The sequence below is a fragment of the Cotesia typhae genome, unplaced genomic scaffold, assembly GCF_013202065.1.
Source record: "Cotesia typhae breed Kobodo isofemale line unplaced genomic scaffold, CoteBio_Ctyphae scaffold_152, whole genome shotgun sequence".
Taxonomy (NCBI): domain Eukaryota; kingdom Metazoa; phylum Arthropoda; class Insecta; order Hymenoptera; family Braconidae; genus Cotesia; species Cotesia typhae.
Genome location: NW_027423776.1, coordinates 2,741,884 through 2,766,507, shown reverse-complemented (window position 1 = coordinate 2,766,507; position 24,624 = coordinate 2,741,884). Strand labels below are relative to the sequence as shown.

Here is a 24,624-nt window from a genome sequence, read left to right as displayed (position 1 = left end):
AAGATTCTGGATTTTAATGATTCCTTCTTACACAAAAGATTTTGATAATTATTCGTTTACAATAATAAATATTTTTTCGATTTTATGATGAATCTCAACATAGACGTAAATATTCGATTAATTATTCATATTAATAATTTCGGGAGTTTTTATATGAAAGAATAACCGTGATACGTGAATAAAATAATTGACCTTTTATAATAATCGACTAAAAATGATTAGGGTGGGTATCGTTGTCTAAACTCTGTCGTAAAAATCGTCGCATTATGATTAATTAAAAAAATGCGATTTTCAAGGGTAATTACGATTCTAAAAGTTTTGGCCTTTTCTTCTTGAGAACGGTATTACCGTAGGTAATTTATAGAAGCTATCGCGAACAATTTGAATTGAGTATTAATGTATGACTTATTTAAATACCAAAAGATGTTACCGCGAATTGTGCTAAATAAGTACTGACAGCACGAACGTGGATAAATTAATTTGAGTACCGATGTCTCTCTTGATTTCTGGCTTTTATATACGGTGAAGATCAATTATCCATCGAGTAGCCATTTTTAATTGCAAACTCAAGTGATCACCTTTTACATTTCTTCTTCTCAATTTACCTTTGTGTAATAAATACCTTTTCGCTGGTAACTTCAGTCTCAGATTCAAAATTCGTAATCTCAAAGTGAAAGACCGAGATGACATTGAATTATATAAATAACAACTGTAAGTTAAGTTCAGTTAATTAACATCCCAATAAATAAATCACAAAAAGTTTAATTTAATGTCTTCGACTTGAGTAGGTACACTGATTATTAAAATATTCTATTCGCAAATTATCCAAAAATTACTATATTATTTTTCTTGTTAGAAATCTTATAATTTTTCCAAAAATATTCTATTGTTCAATAATTTGTTACGCCACACCTAAGATACCTCATTCTTACTCCAATATTGCGCTGAGCCTGGACACTTATGCTATCTATGTCTCTTTAACTTATTACTACTACTACTAATCAATCACATATATTTCCAAGGCCTCACACGAAAACGGCGGCAGTACGCCTTGGATGAGAAGACTCTCAGAAGGGTTATAACTTAACAAGTTCTTTTAAAACCTTTTCCGACCCAAAAAATATTATAAGCTCTCATAGTCAATACCGTAACAAGTGTAACTATTTTTTTATTTTTATTCAAAAAAAGAAATAAAAAATTTACTCCGCGGAGTGAAATCGATTAATAATATAATTTAAATTCGTCTCGGAGTGAATTTAACTTCCGGAAGGTGTAAATCAGTTAAAAATCATCCGCTCCATGTTCACTCCGAAAATTTTTTACGTGTACGTACTGTAACCACTCGTTTAAAATATAAATATAATTATAATTCGAATAATAATAATTATTATTATTATCGTCAAAAAGTAAAATGAAAATATTTTAAGAAGTAAAAAAATATACATATGTTTATTAAATTATACTAAATTAGTAATTTGTTAAATAATAATTTGTTAAATTATACTAAGCCGTCGTGTGAGAAGGCGAAGCATCAAGGAAAGGAGAAGCTACATATAGTATAAGCGTTAGGGACCAAGGGATTCGCTGACTCTTGGTCAGTTGCACTGGTGTTAACAGTAGAGATAACTCGAGTCGCTTGGAGGTATCCGCGGCCGTGTTCTCGTATGTAAGAAAAACTGTAATACGATTGAGCACTGCTGAACGGGACCAAGAGCGCCGCGCTCCCCGTAGACCTTTGCACGGAAAGAAGAAAACTCGAAAAATTACAGTATATAATGCAACGTGGTGTTTCGTGATGAAAACTGGAAAAATTACAGTTTCAAATGTTACTCAGATTTTATAAGAATTACATTGTAGAATGCAATATTTACATTGAAAGCTCTGAATATTAAATTAAAAAATTGAATTTAGGAAAATGTTATTTTAAACTGTAATTTTTCTAGTTTTGACTACGACGGGATCGATTTTACATTTTATACTGTAATTCTTCGAGTTTTCTTTTTTCCGCGTGCAAGGAAACGTGAGTCGAGTCGGAGCCGTTAGCCGATAAAAAGCAGAAAATAATAGAAAGATTGTATATGTAAAATAAGTTCATATCAATAAAGATTGCTGCTCGATCTCAAATTATATTTTCATTAACTTTAATGAATTACTTTATCCATATAACCCGACCGAATGCTGGAATCCGGCGAGCTCTTCTGGCTTAACTAATAAAAATACTATAATACTCGTTACATTACGTATCTCTACAATAATTTCTCCATTTATCATTTCTAAAGTTATTTTTATTTATATTAAACAAAATGAAATATTTGAATTTTTCTAAATTAATTGTGCTGTGTCGAATTATTTTCATTGCGATCAAGAGGATATACACAAAAAACAATTTTCTTGCGCCAAGAAAATTTTAAGGAAAACGAAAGTTATCTTGGAACAAGAAGAAATTTTTTTTTGCTCAAAAAACTTTGGCTTCATTTAAGAAATTTTCAATCTTCCTTAATATTTTCTTGAGCCAAGAAATTTTACATTCTAGTCAAGAATATTTTTTTTTAGTGTAGAAATTTCAGTCATAATTCATTCAGTTACAAGTATATGTCTATCATTGTTCGAATTATTGTTTGATTATCGTTATTTCAATTTGTTCAATAAATTAAAATATAAACACGAATGGTTGAAGTTAACGAATCATTTTAATAATTTAATCCGGCGTCAACCCTCATTGTATCCCTGCGTTATCTCAGTGCTCATTATTTTCGGCACGAGTCAAGTACCAGCAGATATTCCAGTACACCCTACCGAGCTGTCAACACAGGTATAGTTTCGTAGTAAAAATGTTAAGAGTGATTTATTCAATTGGTTATTAAGTAGTTCGAGCCATTCTTTATTCTGAAATTTCTTTTAAAAATTCTAATTGCCATATAAGCCGTGTTTTTTTAATTTTTTTTTATTTTTTCCCACATGTAAATACCGATTGGCACGGTTCCCGCCACCTAGAACGAGACTTTCAGTAGTTGTTAAATTGGGAACTGTAGTATAAAGTTGTGAATTCATCACTCCGAAGTAACAAGACTTAATAAATATTATTTGAGAATCATTGAATCATGATTAGGTTGACTTATGCTCTTTAAGCATCATTATAGGTTGAATTTCGATGTTGTAAGTAGCAAATTGGTCGATTCAATGTGAATTATATGTGTAATATTTTTATATAGGTTATTGAAATAACACACAAAAAAACTAACTTAAATCAAGTAAATAATCTTGAAGAACTTCATTTTCTTGATTTAAGCAAAAAAAGTCTTTACTTACAAAATTTTTCTTGGTTTAAGTAAATTTTACTTGATTCAATAATTTTTCGTCTTGATTCAAGAGAATAAAACTTTAAAACTACCCGGAGAGAATAGAATTGATCTTATTTTTATATAGAATGGTAACCATTACCATGTTACATAGTAATGGAAATTTTTGGGAGAATCCTGTGTAAATTTGCTGATAAAAATCTTAGAAATTGTGATAGAAATATGAACAACCACTCATTCGTTGCAGAATTAAATTCTGATGAACATATAATGATTTTGTTTTTTTTATTTTTTTGATAAAAACTTCAATTTGTTATTAACAAAAAACATTAACAAAATAAAAAATTTCCGTTTTTCGTAAATGACTCAATAACTAGAGGTGATATTAAAAATCGGAAAAACAATCCTTAAAGAAGAGGAAATTTCTAAAAAAAAGTCTGGATTCCCGGAACTCTAGCTTCAAAAACAATAATTTTTATTTAATGATAAAGAAAGGGTTCTGCGCAACTGTAGTCGTATTTTAGCATCGGCGCGGCCGTGTGACAAAAGTCGCACGGATCCCTATTTTCAACATAAAATAAAAATTATTGTTGTTGAAGCTAGAGTTTCGAAAGTCAAAACTTTTTTTTAGAAATTTCTGTCTCTTTCAGGATCTTTTTTCCGATTTTCGATATCACATATAGTTATTGAGTTATTTACGAAGAACTGAAATTTATTATTGTATTTGTGTTTTTTGTTAATAACAAATTGAAATTTTGACCAAAAAAATGAAAAAACAAAATCATTATGTTCAGAATTTAATTCCGGAACGAAAGAATAGCTGTTTATATTTTTATCACAATTTCTAAGATTTTTATCAGCAAATTTACACAGTATTCTCACAAAAATTTGCGTTACTAGTTAACATAGTAATGATTACTATCCTAACATAGTAATAAATTATATTCTTTTCTCTCCGTCTATTTTCTTGGTTTAAGAATTTCTCTCTTGATTCAAGTTAATTTTTTTATCAGTGTATGCATTCGGACTATCTTTATCTGAAAATTTCAAAGAATCACGTCCTAAAAATGTACTGTTGGACCATTTGCTAATTAGAACGTCGATAAGCTTTTAGAAGTTAGTTTAACTGGATAGGAGTTTACTTGAATTCTCTGAGAATTAATCCAGGTTAGATATTTCAATTCGTGCTCTTATCAATTACTCTAAGATATAAAAATTAATTTTTAATTATTTTTTCTTTTATGCGAAATCTTATACTTTGATAATGGCTTGTGACATTTTTACCAGTTGGCTAGCAAATTAAGCAATTTAAACTAATTGTACTACTCTTCAACTCAGGAAAACACATCAACGCTCAAAGTTTCAAGACATGCAATTTCAGTCAGTTTTAAAATAGTGGATATGTGGTGTTATAAAAAAACTTCAGACTAATTTTAGGTGTTTACTTCAGATGATTTTAATAACAGTTCTTAATATTTTTTACTTATTGATTACTTCTGTCTATTAACCATGTAACATTTTGAGATTAAATTATTTTACAAATTACTATTGAATTGACGACTTTTCAAAAACTTTTATCAACAGTGAAAATATTTTAATCTTTTTAATAAAAAGCTATTAGTTGTACAACGGACAATCTAATTTTATGTGCATTAAAATTTATAACCGTTATAAATATAATGTAGTTAATTTAACAGAAAAGTAGTTTGTTTTGAAGAAATTTTATTTTTAAATGTAACGATTTTTCACAGTGCAACATGAGAAACTATTTGTGAATATATTCTTACTTTTATGAATTTACTAAAGAGGTACTCTCTCGGATTTAAAAGTACCTGAATTGAAGGTTTCGCACGCGATTCAGAAGATCCGCGTGTCCAGAGCTGTACTGTTCAATCACGTCCTTGACGTCGTAAGGTTTTAGAGCTTCTCTGAACTTCTTGCGGGCCACGAAGTATTTCAGCTGTGGTAATAACACACGTTGCCATGTGGAATATATATATTGAGTGTGTAATTCTCTTTTTTTTTTTTTTTTTTTTTTTAATTTTTAAAAGTAATTCTTCTTTACTGTTTTAACTTTAACTATTTCTATGTACAATTCGAAAGTATATAACTGATTTTATGCAAGTATAAGTAACATAAAATGAATTTTTTTGTTTATTCATTTTACTGGTTTAAAGTTTAAATTCAAAAGAAATTTACAAACCCCGAAGCTAGGCAAGCCAAAAAACTTTACACCCGCACAATGACATACCATTAGACAATACAGATCGTTTTTATAATATTTATTTTTATCTTGAAATAAATTTTATTTTCATCTAAAAATTAATGATATTTTTTGATGCGCGATGTGATATTCGTAAAATATAATATCAAGTGGTTCGATATGATTACCATAAAAAAAAAGTATATAATTTAATAATAATGATAATTATAATTTTATTGCTTGAAAAATATGTTTTTGATGTGAAAAAAAAAACAATTTTATGAATATAGTACTATTTTGAAAAGAATAAATTGTTTTGTATACCAATTTAATTCAAAAAAATGTAGAGTATACTCTCTATAGAGAATAAAACAATATTTACAGAATACGAATATAATTACTACCATGCTGAATAAACATGGAATCATTTAAATAAATATTCTTTAGATTTTTATTTATGATGTATCTAAATTTATTGAATCTATGTGATTTAAAAACACAAGTAACAGTGCAAATATAATGAAAGAAAATCTTATCGTAATGTAGAAGTGTACGTAATAAAAAATATGTGCTTTACAATACGTAGATTATTTTTTTTTTTATGAAAACAAACAAGATATACTACCTACTATCAAAAGAGAATAGAGTTTCTTTTATATCAAATATTAGTGAATATTGTGAATAATAAAAAGTATCAATAGCAAAAACACATGGATAAAATTTTAAAATATAAACAAGTGTAGAATCATAAAAATATTTCGAGTGTTGAAAAGAGATTGAAATTTAGAAAAATAAATTATATACATTAAAATATACAAATATGGACCTAAGCTACTAATTTTAATTGCCATTTTTTTTTTTTTTAATAATTCAAATGTTTTATTCGATTGAAACTTTCTAAATAATAAAAATAAATTATATTTTTTATTCGTTACAAATAATTAAGAGATTAAAGTTTGTATGTATGTGTTCTCCAATATATTAGTAAAATTAAAACGATACAATTTTGGTATGTTACGTTATTTGTATTATACTATGACCAAGGATTTGAAAAATTAGGAAAGTAATATCTACCGAAATCATGTTTAAAATGCTGATTGTACACATATTTCTATTTTAAATTAAATTTTTCAATAATATAAGCATGAGATAAAATTCATTTTTTTTTTTTTTTTTACTATTTTATAAGTATATAACTTTCTCAAACTATGTAAGACAGTAAAAAAAAAATTGATTGACATTTTTTTGTTTAATCATAATATAGGGGGCATTCAATTCCAAATCGACCACTTTTAAACCTGACCCATTTCGATTTTGTTCAAAATTATTGCATATTATTAATATATCTATTACATTATAAATTAACTATGAATAGTCCATATTTGTATATTTTAAGACTTTTTTGAGTATGAGTTATTACAGGAATTTTATTTCTGGCGAACTTTTTTTCTTTATCCTAGTCAAAGTTTGGTTGCATATCGGCTAGGAATCGAATTTGCTTCAAACTTGAGCCTCTTTTAAAATCGTATATCAATTATTAGAATAAGACTATCAATATTTATTAGTTTAAAGTTTCTGAGCTTTTTTTCCAATTTTCTGTACTTGTTACAAAGCTCAAGGCAGCGTAATCTTGTTCACGAAGTTTAACCCAAAATGAAAATAATCGAAAGGACGAATTTCTTGAGCTGAAATATTTTGATAAAAATTAATTTCACGATAAGTCGACTTAAGGCTGAATTAATTTAAAATGGTAGTATATTCGTCTTACTTCTGCAGACTCCCAACCCCAACGCAACAATAATTTAAAAAGAAGGAGCAAATAGGAAAAAAAATTTCACAGCAGATTTGGTATACGGTCAACACTCTGGATTATATAGAATTGTGTTTTTACACAAATTTATAAATTGAGTTGAAGATTTGATTGGATTGATTTCTTAACTTCCCGCTGTACTATGAAAATCAATGGTCTTCAAAAATTAGGAAGTTATTGGTTTCAGCCTGATTTTCGAAAATCAAGTTCTTTTCAGATCTTCATGTATTGAGATCTTAGAATTGGCGTCATTCGATAGGGTTCAGCAAAACTTAGATTTTTTTGAAGGTTTAAGTCAATTCGGTGCGACAGATTTTGAGAAATTCCAAAAAACTAGAAAAAAAAGTTTTGAAAACTTGTTTTTTCAAAATAACTTTCGAGCCGCTTTATCGATCAATTCCATAACCTAATCAGCCTTTAAGTTCAAAAAATGATTTCAAATGCCGTTAAAAAATTCACAGTCGATTTATTCGTTCGTGAGATTTCGTTGACAAAAAATTTCGAAATAAGGGTCTTTTTCAAATAACTTTGAAATTTCCAATCAGAACGTTTTTAATGTACTATAATAACCATTAGTTCTCAAAAACTGCATCGAATGCCACCAAAATCAGTAAATTGCTTCGTAAGATATTTGGTTTGTAAAAATTTGAAAAGAGATTTTTTTAACATAACTTCAAAACTTTATGTTAAATCGCTGGTTGATAATTAATTCTATTGTGCTTGAAAAATTGCGTCGAATACTATAAGCTCTATCTACAACGATTGATTGGATCGGAAGATATTGCAATAAAAATTTTTCAAAAAAGTATGTATTTAACAACCACTAGGTTTTCGAGCTGGAAGAGCTCAAAAAAGTATGAAAGTGGTGTTTGTGGGTTTGAAGAGCTCAAAACTTTCGAATAGATCATTTTTTGAACGTTTTGAATTCGTATATTGCGGGAAGTTCCAGAGATGATCTGCAGAGTCAACTGATTTCTAAATTTTTTGAATTGATTCGAAGTTTAAATTAATTAAAGGTTTGAATATTGATTTTGAAAAAAAAAAAAAAAAATTGACGAGACTCCAATTTAAGCATGTGATGAATATCAATAGTTGAAAATGATCAAGTGAACAAATTCTTGAGATAAGACAATTCTTCAAAAAATTCCGTATTAAATGTGACATAGCTTGAAGTAAGAATTGTCAATTCAAATTTATTTAATTTTTCCCGTTATTCGTAGCGTATCGAAAACGTCAAAAATTACTGAGAGTTTTATTTAATAATATGAGAATAGGTCGTGGTCATGATGTATAGAATAATAATTGTCTAGAAAAAACTTATTTGTTGGAAAAGATATCCTTTGTACCCGTCAATCATAAACATGTGTGCCATTTCGATTCTAAGCATATATTTTTCACATCCCAACGACTGATGTTTGTGGGAAAAATCCGATAAGTTTCGTCTCGAAGGCAAACCGTCTAGTTTTTGTTCAATAAATGTTTTGCTATCTTCTAAAATCGTTTTGTTTTATTTATTACCACATCTACTATTTTTTTAATAGTACAAACTATTTTAATCTAATATCACTATTCGATTTGCATACTCTTGGACTCAAATTTGAAGGAAAATTTTTTTCTTAGTGAGTAGTAAAAAAATTTTATCAAGGAAATAAAAAAGAGTAAAATGCTCGCCAAAAACGAAATACCCTAAAATAAATATAAAGATTGATAAAAGTAGACAATATACATATGAAATTTAAAAAATTTGAGTAATATTTCTACCAACAGCGAACGAACAGATACTATGATATTTGGGATACCTATTTTGAATATTTTTAACTCGACTGATGAGGTCGACGTGGCCTGCACTGTACTGCTCAATCACATCTTTAACGTCATACGGCTTCAGAGCCTCTTTGAATTTGCGTCTTGCCACCAAGAATTTTATCTGATATCGATAATTATTTATCAATTAAAACATAGAGTAATCCGGTAATTATAAACTTGTACCATTCCAATCTTGTAAAGTCTGTATTATATTTCAAAACCTTAATTACTTATTGAAACGTCTATGCTCTCTTTATTCTCATTTTCATCAGACTTGATCATTTAATTCACAACCATTCGTTCGCTCTCAGCGTATTTTTCATAAATTAATCCAAGTAATACTTGAATTTTGTTTTGTTATTCTACCCATTTATTTTTCTGTCAAAATTATTCTTTTATCTAAAGTTTTTTACTTCTATTTAAACTGACAATACAATAGCTATCAACAAAAGAGATATGTGTTTTCTAATCTCTATGTTTCATTTAACTTTGGCTCCTTGCCCATTGTAATAAACTCAATAGATACATTCGTTAAAATTATTGCCAATTTGTAACAGTGTTTTTGAAAAAAAAAAAAAAAAAAAAAAAAAAAAAAAAATACAATTTAAAAAAAAATAAAATTTAAAAAGAAAATAAAATTAGAATTTACCACGAGAAAAACAACGAAAATTAATACAATTGTATTTTTACATCTCACTAAAAAATTATATTCTTCATTGCAAATTTATGGGTTACTGTCAAAAAAAGTAGAGAAAAATATTCAAAATCGAATAAAAATTGAAAAAATTACACAATCTTAATGTTATATAAATAATTTAAATTGTATACAAACAAAGGAAGTAAGACCAGCTATATTACAAATATGGATAAGAGGATGGTGCAAAAAAAGACTAATTGTTTTTTTAAGTATTCTATAAAAGTATGTTATTTTATCAACTTTAAGGGATCATTCTCGTTTAGATTCTTAAAAAATACCTATTCATGTAAATTTTTCAAAGAGATTATTAAAGGCATAAATTGATATAAAATATATTGACCTCAATAAATACTCCCAAAATATATAAAAATTTTTCTTATTTATTGCGAACAGTTATATTTTATAGAAAATGATAATCTTCACTTTTTTTTTCTACAATTTTGGATATTTTTTTTATTTAGCAATAAATGTTAATAATTGTAGTATGTCATAACCATACTGAATTTGACTCATTTTAACGTACTTATTTTTGATCAGTATACTGAGAAAAAATATAGTTCTCTGAACTAGGAAAAACTAGTTAAATCGCATCATCACTATTTAGTTGAAGTTTTTATACCTAAAATTATTTGTTTATTATACATAGATACTTAAACTATTTTTAATTAAATATGGGCTATCGAATTTTTTGATTACGCACCAAGGGCTAGTTAAGTTATCTGAGACATGGACCGTAAAAACTTTTTAGTCATCTAATAACTTTTTGTTTAACCCGATAACAGAACAATATTCATAAAAATATGGTCCATATAACTATTTATCAACAGTTACTTCAACTGATGCATAGTTTGAGTAACTACAAAAAAAATTAATTCAGAAAACTACATTTTTATATTTTTGATATTACAATTTAGCTAACTAAGCACTTTTCTCTCCGTTATTGAAATATCAATATCACAGTGGCATTTATACTTCTTTATAGGTTTCCTATTTTTTTTTATGAATAAAAATTATTTAAAATTAATAAAAACACAGTTTTTTATATACATTTATCGAGTTGAATAAATTATCTAACGGTATCTGTAAAAATAAATTCTTAAAATAATTTACATCAACAGCTGTGACATCTCTAATGTTTCTTATTTATTACTCTATCTGGGAGACAGGAGCCCATTTTAGTCTAAGGGTGAATAGGGCTTCGTTATATTAACTTAACTAAAATATTATTTCACTCAAAGAATTCGTATTCATTATACACTTGTTATGTTGTAGACATAGTTGCTATTTGTCCAGCGGCGCACTCGCGGTTTGATTGATGATTTTATTAAAAACAGTTCGATCGACATCAAACATTCGGTAGCGGGTACTTACGTCAATGTCTGAATCATACTAACTGAGCTTCTTCGTAATCTTGAAATTTACGAACTAATTCTCTCTCAATTTTGATACTCGGAAGTAAATGTAAAAGACTGTAGATTTTTATGGCTAACTGAGATTCAGAGTGTCTTATTAGCATAACCAAGTCACATTAGTTACATAAAAAACATTTGTGCCCTTATCATAAAAATGATTCACCTTCTTTTTTGAGTGATCCTACTAGCGTCGTTGCCTGACTAGACAATTCGTACGTTGATATAAATGAACCCGAGACAAAAGATGTTTCAGTAGAGTTCAGTCCTTAATTTAGTAAGTACTAAGTCAGTAAGGTTCAGTTTTTTTAATCCGGTAGTCAATCAGTAGTCGGTTTAATTTAATTCACTTTTCAATTCAATTGCAAGCTTAGTTTAATTCAGTTTATAAAAATAGTCAATCAGCTCGATTATTTTCAGTAAAGCTTAAATGGTTCAGTTCAACAAGCCTAATTAAGTTCGGTAAATTTCAACCAATTAATTCAATTCACGGAAAAAAAAATAACCAGTAGACTCAACCGATTTTTTCGGTGGAGGTTATCAATGAAATCGATTAAGTCTATCGAAAATATCTCGTTTTATTAAAATAAGAAACTCACCTTCTAAAATAACTAAAAATGTTTATTGATAAACCTAGATTAAGGTATGAATAACCTGTATACAGATATTACGATAAATTTAGAATAGTTTTAATTAATATGATATTAAATCGAATACTCAGTGGTCATAAAAAATTAATTTGTTCTCTGTACTAATATACAAGGTACAAAATTTAGTAGTAAGTTTTTATCTTTCATCATCCTTATATCGCGACTGGCATCGACACAAAATGCATGATAATGTTCATTAAAAAGTAACGATTAAACTGAAGGCATTGAGAAAAATCATTGGTCATTCCACTCACTATATCAAAAATGTCAACTATTTAACTTAATTTTAAATAAATCTTCCAAGCTTCATGGAATTCAGGTATCAAGTTTTTTACTTTGATATAATGAGGTCAGTTTATTTTCAATTGATTCCAAAATTTTTAAAATCGATATTTTTGGTACATTCGATCAATTTTATCGAAAACCTTCACCGAAAAAATTAATAAACATAACTGATTATTTTTTTCCGTGAATCAAGTCAAGTTCAGTTTAATTCGTTGAGTGATTTTCGTGTATCAGTTATGTTCTTTTTCAGTTACAACTTTGAGATGGGTTATTTCACTCCGAAGGATTCTAAAAGATCACTTTTCGAAACCGCTTCTTAACTATAAGTCATCTTACAAACAGTCAGCACATTTGTAAAATTAGGATAGCAATAAAAAGAATCAAATCTAAAATAAATAGTACGTGTGTTCATTCATCATTTAAGGTATTTAAGGGCCCCATCTCCCATATACTCAATCATTTTACAACGCATTCCTCATCGCATAGGGAACGGGCTTAATCGCCTAGATTTTAGTTTTGCTAAGGGACTGGTGTGCGTTCTTCTGAACGTCACACTTCCTTATTTTCGAGCATCTAGACCAGAACGATCCTCTGAATCCCGAAAAAAATCGAGTTGATTCATAAATTAACATATTTTTATAGAAGAAAAAAATAACCGAAATTTTGTGTCATCCTCAAATAGAATTAATTAAATTAATAACAATATAAATTTCGCATCAAATAGCATATTTAAAATGATATATAAAAAAAAGTACTAATGTACTGAACTTACCTTTCGAATGGCTCGAATAGCAGTCTTGTGCTGTTTTGTTAAATGGATACACCTTCGTGGCTCATCGTCTTCATCTGTAGATCCAATTTCGTAATAATTCACAATCTATGATATCTAGGGTAAACATAATGGTACTTACCATCTGAATTTTTTTTCGACAACGCTGTTTCAGCTACTGAGTCCTCGGAATAACTTGGATTTAGGTTTTTTCCGGCTTCATTTCCATCGTTGCATAAAATCCCATGATTATGATTTAATCCTATCAACATTAACGGACCTACATCACGACAGGTAATATATTTATTCAATTTATCAATGCAAATCTAAATTTTTTATCGACGTGCAGAGATAAAAAGAATTCAAATGTGCTAATACTTAAATCCGATAATTTATTGAAATCTAAAATTAATATGTAGATTTAAATGGACTCACCTAAGTTTTCAGTAGAAACAATGAGATCAGTAAATGTGTGTGAAGCGGTACCACGTTGATAATTATGATGAGCTAGCTTATGAGTACCTGGGCTATGAAGTGATGTACTTTTGTGACGACGGATCGTTGGTAATCGACTGACAAATGACGCATTATGTTTGAAACTGGAAGATAAGCGGCTATAAAACATTATAAATATGGTATTATTATTGTTTTTTTCATAAAAAACTTCGATTTAATTTAGTAGGTTGTATTATTTACATTTTTCAATGATACATGAAAAATTGAGACATTATTTCCGCAATTAAGGACGTTCCAAGAAAAAACCGTTTTCTTAAAACTTTTTTGAAATTTTGAGTACTTATACTCATAGGTATCCTTTTTACGCAGGAATTCTTTTAAATAGTCCTTGCGGCAGTAATTTTGCAATAATAGCATTTAAAATTTGTATATTTTATTAACAAACCCTGTGCTGACCGACGTTCAAGTGAACGTTTTATCAAACATCAATCGTACTTTTCTTAGGATTGTTTTAAAAAACTGAGAATCATTAATTGAAAATATAACAAGTATTTTTTATAAAAAATAACATAAACGAACGGTATTCATTTTTTCATAAAAAATGTTTGAATTTAGTGATTTTTTAAATTTTACGTGAGTGGAAGTAAGTGAGCGATAGTCTGTAAAGAGAGACAGCACTAGTGCGTGAGAAAGAAACCAATAACCATAGACTATTGGTGTCTTTTTCTTGTCTATGAACGTCCTTAAATCAAGATTTAATTGTACATGTATGAGAAATTTAACTCTAATAAAATTTAAGCTCTTTAAAAATTTAATTGGTTGATTTTCTTATCATAATGTATTAGTATGTCAAGTTATTGTTTTCACCCAAGTTTTCATCAAATCTCCACGTTTTGAGGTCCTAGGAAGTAGTTCTGACTACTTCTACGAGAATGTCTCGTCATATGTATGTAAGCGTGTGCGTGTGTGTGTAAACTCCTTATAGTCACTCGACTGAAAAGGGAAGCCCGTATGCACTTTTAGGTCCCCGGGTTCTGATTACTGGAATTTACGTATTTTTTGCCAAGGATGACGAAAAACTAGGTTGCTTTGATCGCCAATAGTAAATTTAATTGTTGATAACAATTTAATTGTGGAAACCGCTATAACTCACTTGACGGCTCAATCGTGACAGAAGAATACACATTACCGCGCATTGTCACCTCATCAAAAGGAAAAAATTGTTCAATTAGTAACCCCTTCTTTTTTAATTATTAACAGCAAACTTTTGTTTACCGGAGTTGTTACTCTGGTCTCGAACTCATTTCTAAACTGTTCTTTTGTATTATTATAACTTAATAAGTGATTAGTGCAAATTAATACGTGTTTGCCCCATAGGACCTTTAACTGAATGTAAACATAAAAAACTCGAATCGAAGTGTTCCATCATTTATAAGCTAAGAATCCATCCAACCTTCAACCTTCAGTCCAACCGGAGGGAGGCAGCTAAGCAGGCGGAAGATCAAACATACAACCAAAGAACGTGCCATCGTTGGAGTCAAGATTCGTAATAGTAAGTGGAAGTGATTATTATTTCCGAGGTCAATTGTCGTACTCAAGGGGCCCTCTCTGGAGTTTTCACCTTCGCGAACCCATAAAATAAAAACTTAACGATTCACTCGTTAGGGAAATTCATCTGCTATCCGAACCTTCTTCAGCCCAGATACCAAATTCTAAAATTATCTTTTCACGGACATAACAGATGCGAATATATAGGGGGATGTTTTTTTTAGGTTGGACAAAAATGTTAATAACTTATGTAAGATTGAAATTCATATTTTGATTTAAATATGAATTATTTTTGATATCAATCCAAATTTGAAATTGATTTATAAATAGAAATTAGCAAGCCTGTAAAAACTTCGATCCCGCTTTAGAATATTAATAAAGACTTAAGAATATTATATAGATAAAATTTATCCTAAATATTTTCAAGTCTTTATTAATATTCTAAAGCAGGATCGAAATTTCTACAGGCGTGCTAATTTCTATTTAAAAATCAATTTCAAATTTGGATTTATGTCAAAATATGAATTTCAATCTTAAATTCATTTTAAATCAGAATTTTTTTTTGCACGGGTTGTACATTTAGTAGAGAACAAAAAAAACCTAATCTCCAAATTTCTTTATTTTCCCGGTTAAAAAAATTCCCTCATTAAGACATATTGATGGCAAAATTGACTTTGTGTTTGTTGCAGTTACATACCGTTACTTCTTTGTTTCTTTCCGTTTAACGCCGCCTTCATATGAGGAGAGGAGGGGTAAGATAATAAAAACTTCGAACAATGAATGGAACGAAACAAAGCTCACTGCGAAAATTCTCGAAGATGCCCATAGAAATCATTTATTTTATAAATAAAATACAAGATGGTTAATCTCTTGTTGGCAGAATATATTCAAGTAACAGCTTCTTATATTTTGTTGAAAGTTTCAGGATTTAAAAATAATTTAATATCTTTGATATCATGAACATGAAGTGTAGAGTAATTACTTTATGAAACAAATTTTAGATGATATGATTTCCTACGGCGAAACCAAGTTCATTCAGTTTCACCCTACGAAATTAAGTTAATCAGAAATGTTTTATTCTATTTTTTTTAATTTTAATTTTTTTGCTATCGCAAATTCTTAGTTCATTCTCTCAAAGCATATAAAAATGTCATTGTGATATGGTAAAAAATTGTGGTTGTTATCGTAAATTGCAACGATAAAGCATGCTTTGTATCAGATATATATTTCACTTAAAAACTTTACTTATTTTTTATAGCTTGAATTGCAATCTGTTACTGATATTGTTGAATAGTTTTGATAGTGAAATATAGCTTATCTGTGTCATAAAAAGTAGTCATACGCAAATCCAATTTGCTGAAAAAGTTTAGAATCGATTTCTCATGCTAGTTCGTTTATATTTTATTATTGTTTGGGTTAACGCATAAGATTTAATACCTCTGAAGGTATAATAAAGTACATCAAATGGTTTTAGATTATTGATACAAGGTTGTCGTTGAATCGTTTGATTTATTATTCGATCATAAGCAAGTTGAGACTATGAGAGTAAAATTTTTGAACTAAAGTTTGCACTGTTTTGTCTGTATAAAATCTAACCTCACGCTGAACATAAACAATGTATAGAAAGTGATTATCAAACCAATCTGGTTGAATGAAACACGTGATACATGTTTCTCGTATCCTATAATACATTCGATTTTAATTAATTTTGGTTGATTTTATTATCTGTATAAGTGCATTTATAGATGCATTAAATATAATTTACTTCTGGAAAAGGATTATCGTAAAGTGTAGTTATGATATAACCACCTCGTTTGTGGAGGAAAATTATTCACACTAATACGAAAATCTAATTATACTGGCATTCAGGCACCGTTTATCAACAGCCAAGGTAAAATTTTTTTTTCATTGATACTGTAACAGGGAAAATTTCCCACGGGATCATTATCGACCGTAATCGAAACCACGGTAGGTGAGGGCTTTCCTTTACCTTTCGAATTTATCAAGTAGTTATTCGACTCATGACCGAACACATAAATCAAAAAGTCTCCCACTATGCTGTGTCAGGAAATGAAGCGTGCGGAGAAGATTCAAAAAGCAAAAAGGCCGGAGGTTATAAAAGGGACGGCAAAAGAGACAACAGGGCTTTTTGAGCCAGTGACCTTTGTTTGGAGCCAGTTGAAGTTAGTGCAGTGAAGCGTGATGTTTGCCATCAAAGATGAAGGAGCAATTATTAAGGAATCTATTTTGGAATTTGGAATTGGACAAAACTTTTGTCGGAGGCCAGCCAATTAATTGGAGACTAGTGAGACCAACCAGCAGCTGATCCCGCCAAGTTTGACCGGAGTACCAGCCATCAATGGAGAATAGCAAAAATTGAGTCTAAGGTATTTTACAATTATTTTAGGGCAAATTTTAATTTTAAAAATTAATAAGTTGGAATAATTGCAATAATTTTCGTCAATTAATAATCGCTACCGTCTCTGACGTTTCTTTTATATTAGTTGTTTCTCCTATAAGTTAAATTGTTCGTAGTCATTGGCTCAAGGTAATTTAGTTAATTTGTTACAGGTCTCATGGCTATAATAAATTATTCTAGTTAAATTTATCACGATAAATTTGAAGTAGTTAATCTATTTATAATTTTCTGAATAGTTTATGCCCCTCTAGAAATTTTGAAGTTCGAAATTTTTATGAATCAAGCTAATTCCGTATAATAAGTAGAAATAATAAAATTGTGAAGTTGAATTTAGGCCGTCGGGCTGAATTTAATGAATTTGTGCTCAGTGAATGCAGGGTGTTAGTTTTGCAAATTAAGAAAGTGTAGAGATCCGGTAGATCGAATTAATTTATAGGAAAAATTGGTAACTGGGAAATTTAATGTGTTAGATTGAGTGAGTGGATGTGAGTACAGTGCTATCTAGGTATTCACGGTATCCTCCCCTGTTTCCTAGGCAGTCATTCAAAAACCGTTGTATAGACTTTTCCTAGTCAAAGGTACAACGGGAATAAGTTAAGAAACCGCTACGTAGACGCCCGAGTCGGGGGTGCAGTCGGGAATAAGGTTTTAATATGGAATTTAAAATGTCCGGTGGACAATTTTTGGATAAGATTTTATGATAAATTCCGTCCAGTGGACAAGGTTTGTTATGGTGTAATATGGTATTCCGTGAAGTTGACGAGTTTAAGGAAAAGTAAGATCTATCCAGTGGATAGATAATTACTAAATTTACGTCCGGTGGACACGTGTAGGTTGAATGGTATTTAGTTTAGTAAATTTTCCAGCAAGTTACTTGTAGCTTAGGTGAGAGGTTCTCACTTAGAATTGTTAAGTAATTTTAAGAGAAATATTGTTGGAAATAATTTGTTAAAATAAAATAATTGTCTTTCCCAGGAGACGAAAGGGTTGATCGATTAAACGGAAGCTAATACTCCCGTTACAATACTAATTGTTTTAAAGATTTTTTTAGCCAGGTTAAAATAAAAAAAAAAACAGTAAGAATAGTGAAAAAATTTTCAATTAGTCGAAATTTTTTTTAAAATAAAAATTTCCAAAATTACGTACATGCGACGATAACTACATCCTTACTAATTAAAAAACAATTTGGGTTTTTATTTTCAGATGATCCGTTTTTGAGTTATCGAACCGACCATGGAGGGGGAGATTTTTCCTAGTGCTCTACGAGATTGTTAATAATTTTGTAATAATTAAATATTTTTCAATAAAAATTTAGGATAATAATCTTTAATGTACTCTTAATGAAATAAAAAAAATCCGATCCCCAAATTTCTTTATTTGCTCTGTCAAAAAAATTCCCGAAAATCACCTCTTTTTTTCGATCGTCACAGTGGTGTTCCCCCTTAAAATGATATTGTCGATCAAAAATAGTTTTGTTTATTCTAAATTGCTAAATAACTATATGATCAAGTTTTTATCTAAAGAATGGGTCACTGTTATTTAATTTTTTCACATAGATTAACGGTAAAGTATTTTTTTGTAAGAATATTTTTAACAAGATATTTTTGTCTACGATAAGTAGTCATGCAACAATTGGCTATAGAAATTTAAATATCAGGTTGTTTTCGAAACACTATAGCTAAAATGGAAGAAGTAAAGTTTTCAAAGTCACGTCATAGGAATATCAAGTATAATGTAGTTTAATTTATACGAAAAATGCCTTAAAACAAGAAAAGAAAAAAATATGAAAAGTCTATGTTTACTTACCCAGGTGGACTAGACGGTAATATCACTTGATGAATTTTCCAAGTGGCTACACTTACACTGTGTTCATCAGCCGCATAACATCTCCAAAGAGCTTGAATAAGAGTAGCAGCCGGTTGTCGTCGTCTGATCATATGCTTCTGACGCTGCTGCTGTTGTACTTTAAGAGCAAAACCCGAGCCAAGAATACCCTAATAAAAAATCAACACAATAGCTTCATTGATTAAATTTCCGATATTCTCAATCTTATTGTAAAAAAACAGGACTAAAAAAGGAAATAAACTTACAGCAGGTAATGCAAAAAATGAAATCCCTAATAGAGCACAAAAAGATGCTATAATTTTTCCTTGCCAAGTTTTGGGGACAGCATCGCCATAGCCAACAGTGCATAATGTAATCTGAAAATTATTGTCAATAGACTTTGTATGAAAAATGCAAATAATACTTAATTTTTTTACTTAAATAATCTTTTTTTTATATTTTATTTTTCAATAGAATCTCACAAACTAATGTAAATAGTATTTTAGTTAATTGAAATAAAAAGAAATTAGCAAAAATTTTAATTTGGAAAATTGCTTAACTCTGACCAGTCGAAAGTATATATGGAGAGAAAAATATTATCAAAATAACTATCCAGCGTAACATCGAATAGCGTTTCATTAAAATAATAATTCGGTTATCTGATTTGAAGATTAATTAGCTAGAGCTAGCATCGTGGGAGTCACTGACGCAACGAGCAAGCGATGGACGCGAGTCACTACTACCGCGACCGCGTCCGATTGCCAATATCAGGGTGATTTAATTATGTGGAGTATTATTATTATTATTATTATTATTATTATTATTAATTAAATATTTGAGAGTTATTAAAAACAATTATTATGATTTTTGGTTACGACGATTTTTATTGTTTATGACAATTATCATTGTTTATTACTTGGTTTGTTTTTTCATAAACACTCATTATTATATTGTTATGTTTATTATTATGTTATTTTTACGATTGAAATTATTGTAAGTCATGATCTCATAACGTAGTATGAAGAGTGTGAAAATTATTCTAAATCCCAAGCGAAATTAGTGAGGAAAAGGAAAATAATTTTGAAATAAATCAAAATACTTAGAAGATTGGCCGACCAAATGGAAAGAAAATAAAAGAATAGCGATTGGGACTTATAGAAATTCCAAACGACACGAGGAAAATATTTTTCGATAACGAAAAACTTAGAGAAATCCCGTCGATCAGCGAACTTGCGCGAACCCCGATAAACGGCCACGAAGGAAAAACTTCTCGTGTCGACGAGGGTTCAAATGGTCGTTAAGTTCTGTCACGAAAATGCCGTTAATCAACCTTTCTCTGGGTGAATTTTTCGTCCGGAAACTTTCAACCGAGAAATTCAAAAAGGTCCACTCTACCTGGTGCGTACTACAACGCAGGTAAATGAACATTTCACCCACGGGGAAAAGGCGATTCTCCGCCTATATAGGCCTTCAGCCAAAGGGTGGTAGGTGACCACAGCCGACTAGGTGAAAGCAAGGTGGATGTTATTCACTTTCCCCTTGGGTATCACGGAATAGGGCCTGCGGGGCGTCACTACCCGTCAAGGGCTGGGAATTAGAGATTGGTAAATATTAGCCACAATAATTGCTAAATTGACGGGAAAATAATTTTACCGACAACGGTAAAAATTTGTATACGCCGTGTATGTGTGGTTTTGTTTTATCAGTCGCCGTTTTGTAAATTTAAAAACATTTTTTATGTTCATTAGAATAAAGAGGTTCTGTTATTATTATTAGAATCTAAAATTGACTTTTTTTTTTAATTTAGGAAAGAGTGGAGCACGACGGCCCCTCTCAAAAATGAGGTAAAAAATTTTTTTTTTTTTTTTTTCATTTTCTGTCCAGTTATGACCTCTATGATGTTTTAATGATATTTTGGACCAATATTTGATATGTGAGGCATAATGGACCACTCGAAAAAAACATTGTCACGAAAAAAGTATTTTTTTTTTAATTATGGTAAATTTAAAGAATTCATTATTTTAGGCTTTTTCAGGTCAATGGTATTTTTATCTTTGGTAAAATCGCTCAATCCTTTCCTATCAAGTATCCTGTTATACGTGAATGTGGAACGTTTCGCGTAATAATAACCGTAACTCCTATTCTTTCCCGTTTCAGAGCATTATTTAATTTGTAAAAATGCTTACCGTAAGATGGGCGGTGTGGCTTAATGTATATAGAATAAGCTAAAGACAAAATCAGTATAGACCGGGTAGCTCAAATGGTAGGGTAGCCGACATGTTTTCGGAAGGTTCTGGGTTCGAATCTCAGTCTGAGCTATCTGAATTTTTTCTCGCATATTCTATAAACTCACATTAAGAAGATCCTCCCCACAATCCTTTCCTACCAAGTATCCTGTTACGTGAATATGAAACGCTTCACATAATAATAACCGTAACTCCTATTCTTTCAAGCTTCACAGCATTATTTAATTTGTAAAAATGTAATGCGATTTTTATCTTTGGTAAAATAAATTAGAAAAAATTTTAATGGACTGAAAAATTGTATTTATGTAGAGTTATTATAATAAATATTCAAAACATCTCAAGTTTAATTATTTAACCTATTGCAAGTTTCATTATGGAAAAAATTTTTATCGTATTCTAAATTCAGAATTTAATATTTATCGGCCGTCTTTAATTAACATCATTGAGCCATTTTAGTAGACCGATGTTCGGCCAATGATAGTTCGCCATGGCTGGGCCCGATAGTTGGTCATTCATAAAACCCTACACGGGAAGCTTTCTAGGACCTCAAAACGTCGAGATCTTGTGAAAACTCGATTTTTAAATAACGGGGTGAAACCAATAACTTCCTAATTTTTGAAAATTTTCAATTTTCTTAGCGAGAAGTTAAAAAAGTTTTTCATATGATTTTTTGGGAAGGGGGCCGTCGTGCCCAAGAAAAAAAAGAATTTTTTAGAGAGATGTTTTCAGGACCAGTTTTTCAATCCTGTACATATTTTTATTCCGTATAAAATTTCATTCTGAATTTAAAAACAAGCTCTTAAGATAATGGATAACTCTGGATATTTAAATGGAACCTTGCAAATAATACGTTACATTTAAGTTAAAAAATTTTTTTTTCGAAATGATCTCGAAGTTTCATCAGAAGATATCGAAATAAAGATGATAGCGATAATAATGTTGACAATTGGCTGGTTTCCAACACGAAAGTGTTATTTATTCAAGAAACTGATGATTTTAAATGAACTGTTCTTACATAGTAACATTGAAGCTCTGAAACTTTGAAAATCAATTTCTATTAAGTTAAGATATTCCTTACCACTCCCCACCAGAGTGCCTTTGCGTAGTTATTGAAGTGCTCATCATCACGCTCAGCTAAGTAAACTAGGAAACTTGCAGATATTAGTCCAAGGAAGCCAATATATAAAGTTGTAAAAAGTTCCTAATTAAGATTCATGAAATATTATTAATTATTAAATTAAACAGTTGCAATTCACTTAAACTAGGCCTAGTGAAATTATAACATTACTTGACGGTGGGCATAGACAACGCTGCCAAGTAATTTCCATGAACCTCCACGACGGTCCATACGAACCATTCGTAATATCTGAAAAAATCGAAGACCACGAAAAGCGCTCGCTGCAAAAACTTGACCGCTGCTTCTCATTGCCAGAACTACTATACTGGCCATAATGGTAATGACGTCTAAGTAAATAATTTAATAAATATTTATTTTCTTTTTCTTGAAGAAAATAAAAAGACTTTTTGGATAAGTTAAAATGAGAAAAGAAAAGGAGAAAAAACAAAACTTGCCTATAATGCAAAAAGGTCGACGAAGAAATTTTAGTCGGCCCATTATTGTTTGGTAACGGGAACGACATCCTGATGACCAAAGCCTTTATAAACAGAAATGTTTATTACTATTATTATTAATAATGTGAGTTTACGATATTTTGAGAGTCTTCTACAAAAAGCATGTCAATAGAAAATTTTTATAGATCGCTCATGATTTAAAAAAGATTAAAAAATGATGAAAAATTGATTTTTAGTAGATTTTATGGCAATCTAACTGTTGCATTTCTCCTTATGTTGTAACTTTTGAAAAACTTTTTTATTTACTGACTCAGCTCGTCGAGTTTGTTCCGGAAAAACCATTAGTTGAAAAGTTTATGTATATATGTATTTAAATATTTATATATTTATACAATGTAACGTAGCTTGTCATGACGATAGCGTTTACAATTCATAACGTATATCAATGGAACTCAACACACTCAAACTTTGGACATTAAATCAATAATAGTTTTTTTATCCATAAATTCACTGTAAAATAATTTAAACTGATATCTACTTTTATTTTGGCTGCCGAATGGTCTTTTTTGATTTGTTTTCAATTGAGATTTAATTTTGAAGTCAATTGGTCTAGCTTCTCGATGATACTCAACAAATGAAAACAAAAAAAATTTTTTTAAGTTTTTTTTTTTCGGATAACTTTTTAATTTGTTTGACTAATCGACTATAATTATTAATTACGTATAAACAGGTTTGTGCTTGAAAAGCTGGGTTTAATGTCTGAAAAATTAAAATTGAACCACGCGATAAATAATTTTGCTGTTTGAAAATTTCAACATTTTGATCTAAAACAATTCTCAGATTTTTGAATTACAAAATTAACCGAATTTTAAGTCAAATTTTTAAAAAATAGTAATTATTATTACCTTATTTAAAATTATATTTTTGCTTGTGTAAGTTTACTCGTTAGCTTTTTACCTTAAAACCTCCGTCAGGTATAAGAACAAAATTTTCAGCTTTAAAATAAAAATTGATTAAATTTATAACAAAAAATTACAATATTATTATCACTACTATTAAAATTTATTGTTTTTCTTCTATCTCAAAATTACCGCTTGTCACGACCATAGCGTCGCCAATTTACAACGGATCTTTACGAAACTCAACATTCCTATTCCACCGATGGATTTCAAAGTCAAGTTCAAAGATGAGCTTAATTGTTCAAGTAATTGAGAAATGCCAGGATTTCAAAATCATAAAAATTCATATTTCTTCACTTTCTTACTCGAATAACTTTTGAATGGGAAAGCTCTTTAAATAAGCTTCAATTTGAATACCATATCATATGCGTAGTCTTAAAATTAAGTCCTATTCCGCTATGCTAATTATGAAATCTGGTGTTGCACTCGTTTTTTTTTTTGTATATTTTTTTTTTCTTTTATTCATTATGAAATCTACTTCTATTTCGGCTGTCGAATGGCCTTTTTTTTGTAATATTTGCAGTAATTTTTTTATACAGATTATAATTTTTCTGTGTTTATGAAATTTTTTTAATTTGGAGTGACTCCTAAAAATTTAATAACAAAGCTCATTATTGAAAAAGAATTTTAAAACATGATATACACAATCATATTTTCATAGAAGACTCAAAA

General features: G+C 29.5%; 1 protein-coding gene across 5 annotated transcripts in view; it reads right to left on the bottom strand.

Moving 5' to 3' along the window:
* The window catches only part of LOC141535776 (potassium voltage-gated channel subfamily KQT member 1-like), a 71,813-nt gene that overhangs the window by 7,906 nt on the left and 39,283 nt on the right, over window positions 1-24,624 (bottom strand). For 4 of the 5 annotated variants that reach the window (XM_074255883.1, XM_074255882.1, XM_074255881.1 and 1 more), the window contains 9 exons: window positions 22,994-23,076; window positions 22,710-22,885; window positions 22,500-22,622; window positions 19,442-19,552; window positions 19,158-19,345; window positions 13,364-13,542; window positions 13,071-13,208; window positions 12,932-13,005; window positions 5,132-5,259 (listed from right to left, as the gene is read on the bottom strand). In XM_074255883.1, coding sequence (XP_074111984.1) covers window positions 5,132-5,259; window positions 12,932-13,005; window positions 13,071-13,208; window positions 13,364-13,542; window positions 19,158-19,345; window positions 19,442-19,552; window positions 22,500-22,622; window positions 22,710-22,885; window positions 22,994-23,076 — 1,200 coding nt within the window. Of the gene's footprint in view, window positions 1-5,131; window positions 5,260-9,111; window positions 9,240-12,931; window positions 13,006-13,070; window positions 13,209-13,363; window positions 13,543-19,157; window positions 19,346-19,441; window positions 19,553-22,499; window positions 22,623-22,709; window positions 22,886-22,993; window positions 23,077-24,624 lie in introns of all 5 variants that reach the window. The other variant, XM_074255880.1, reaches the window with a different exon arrangement.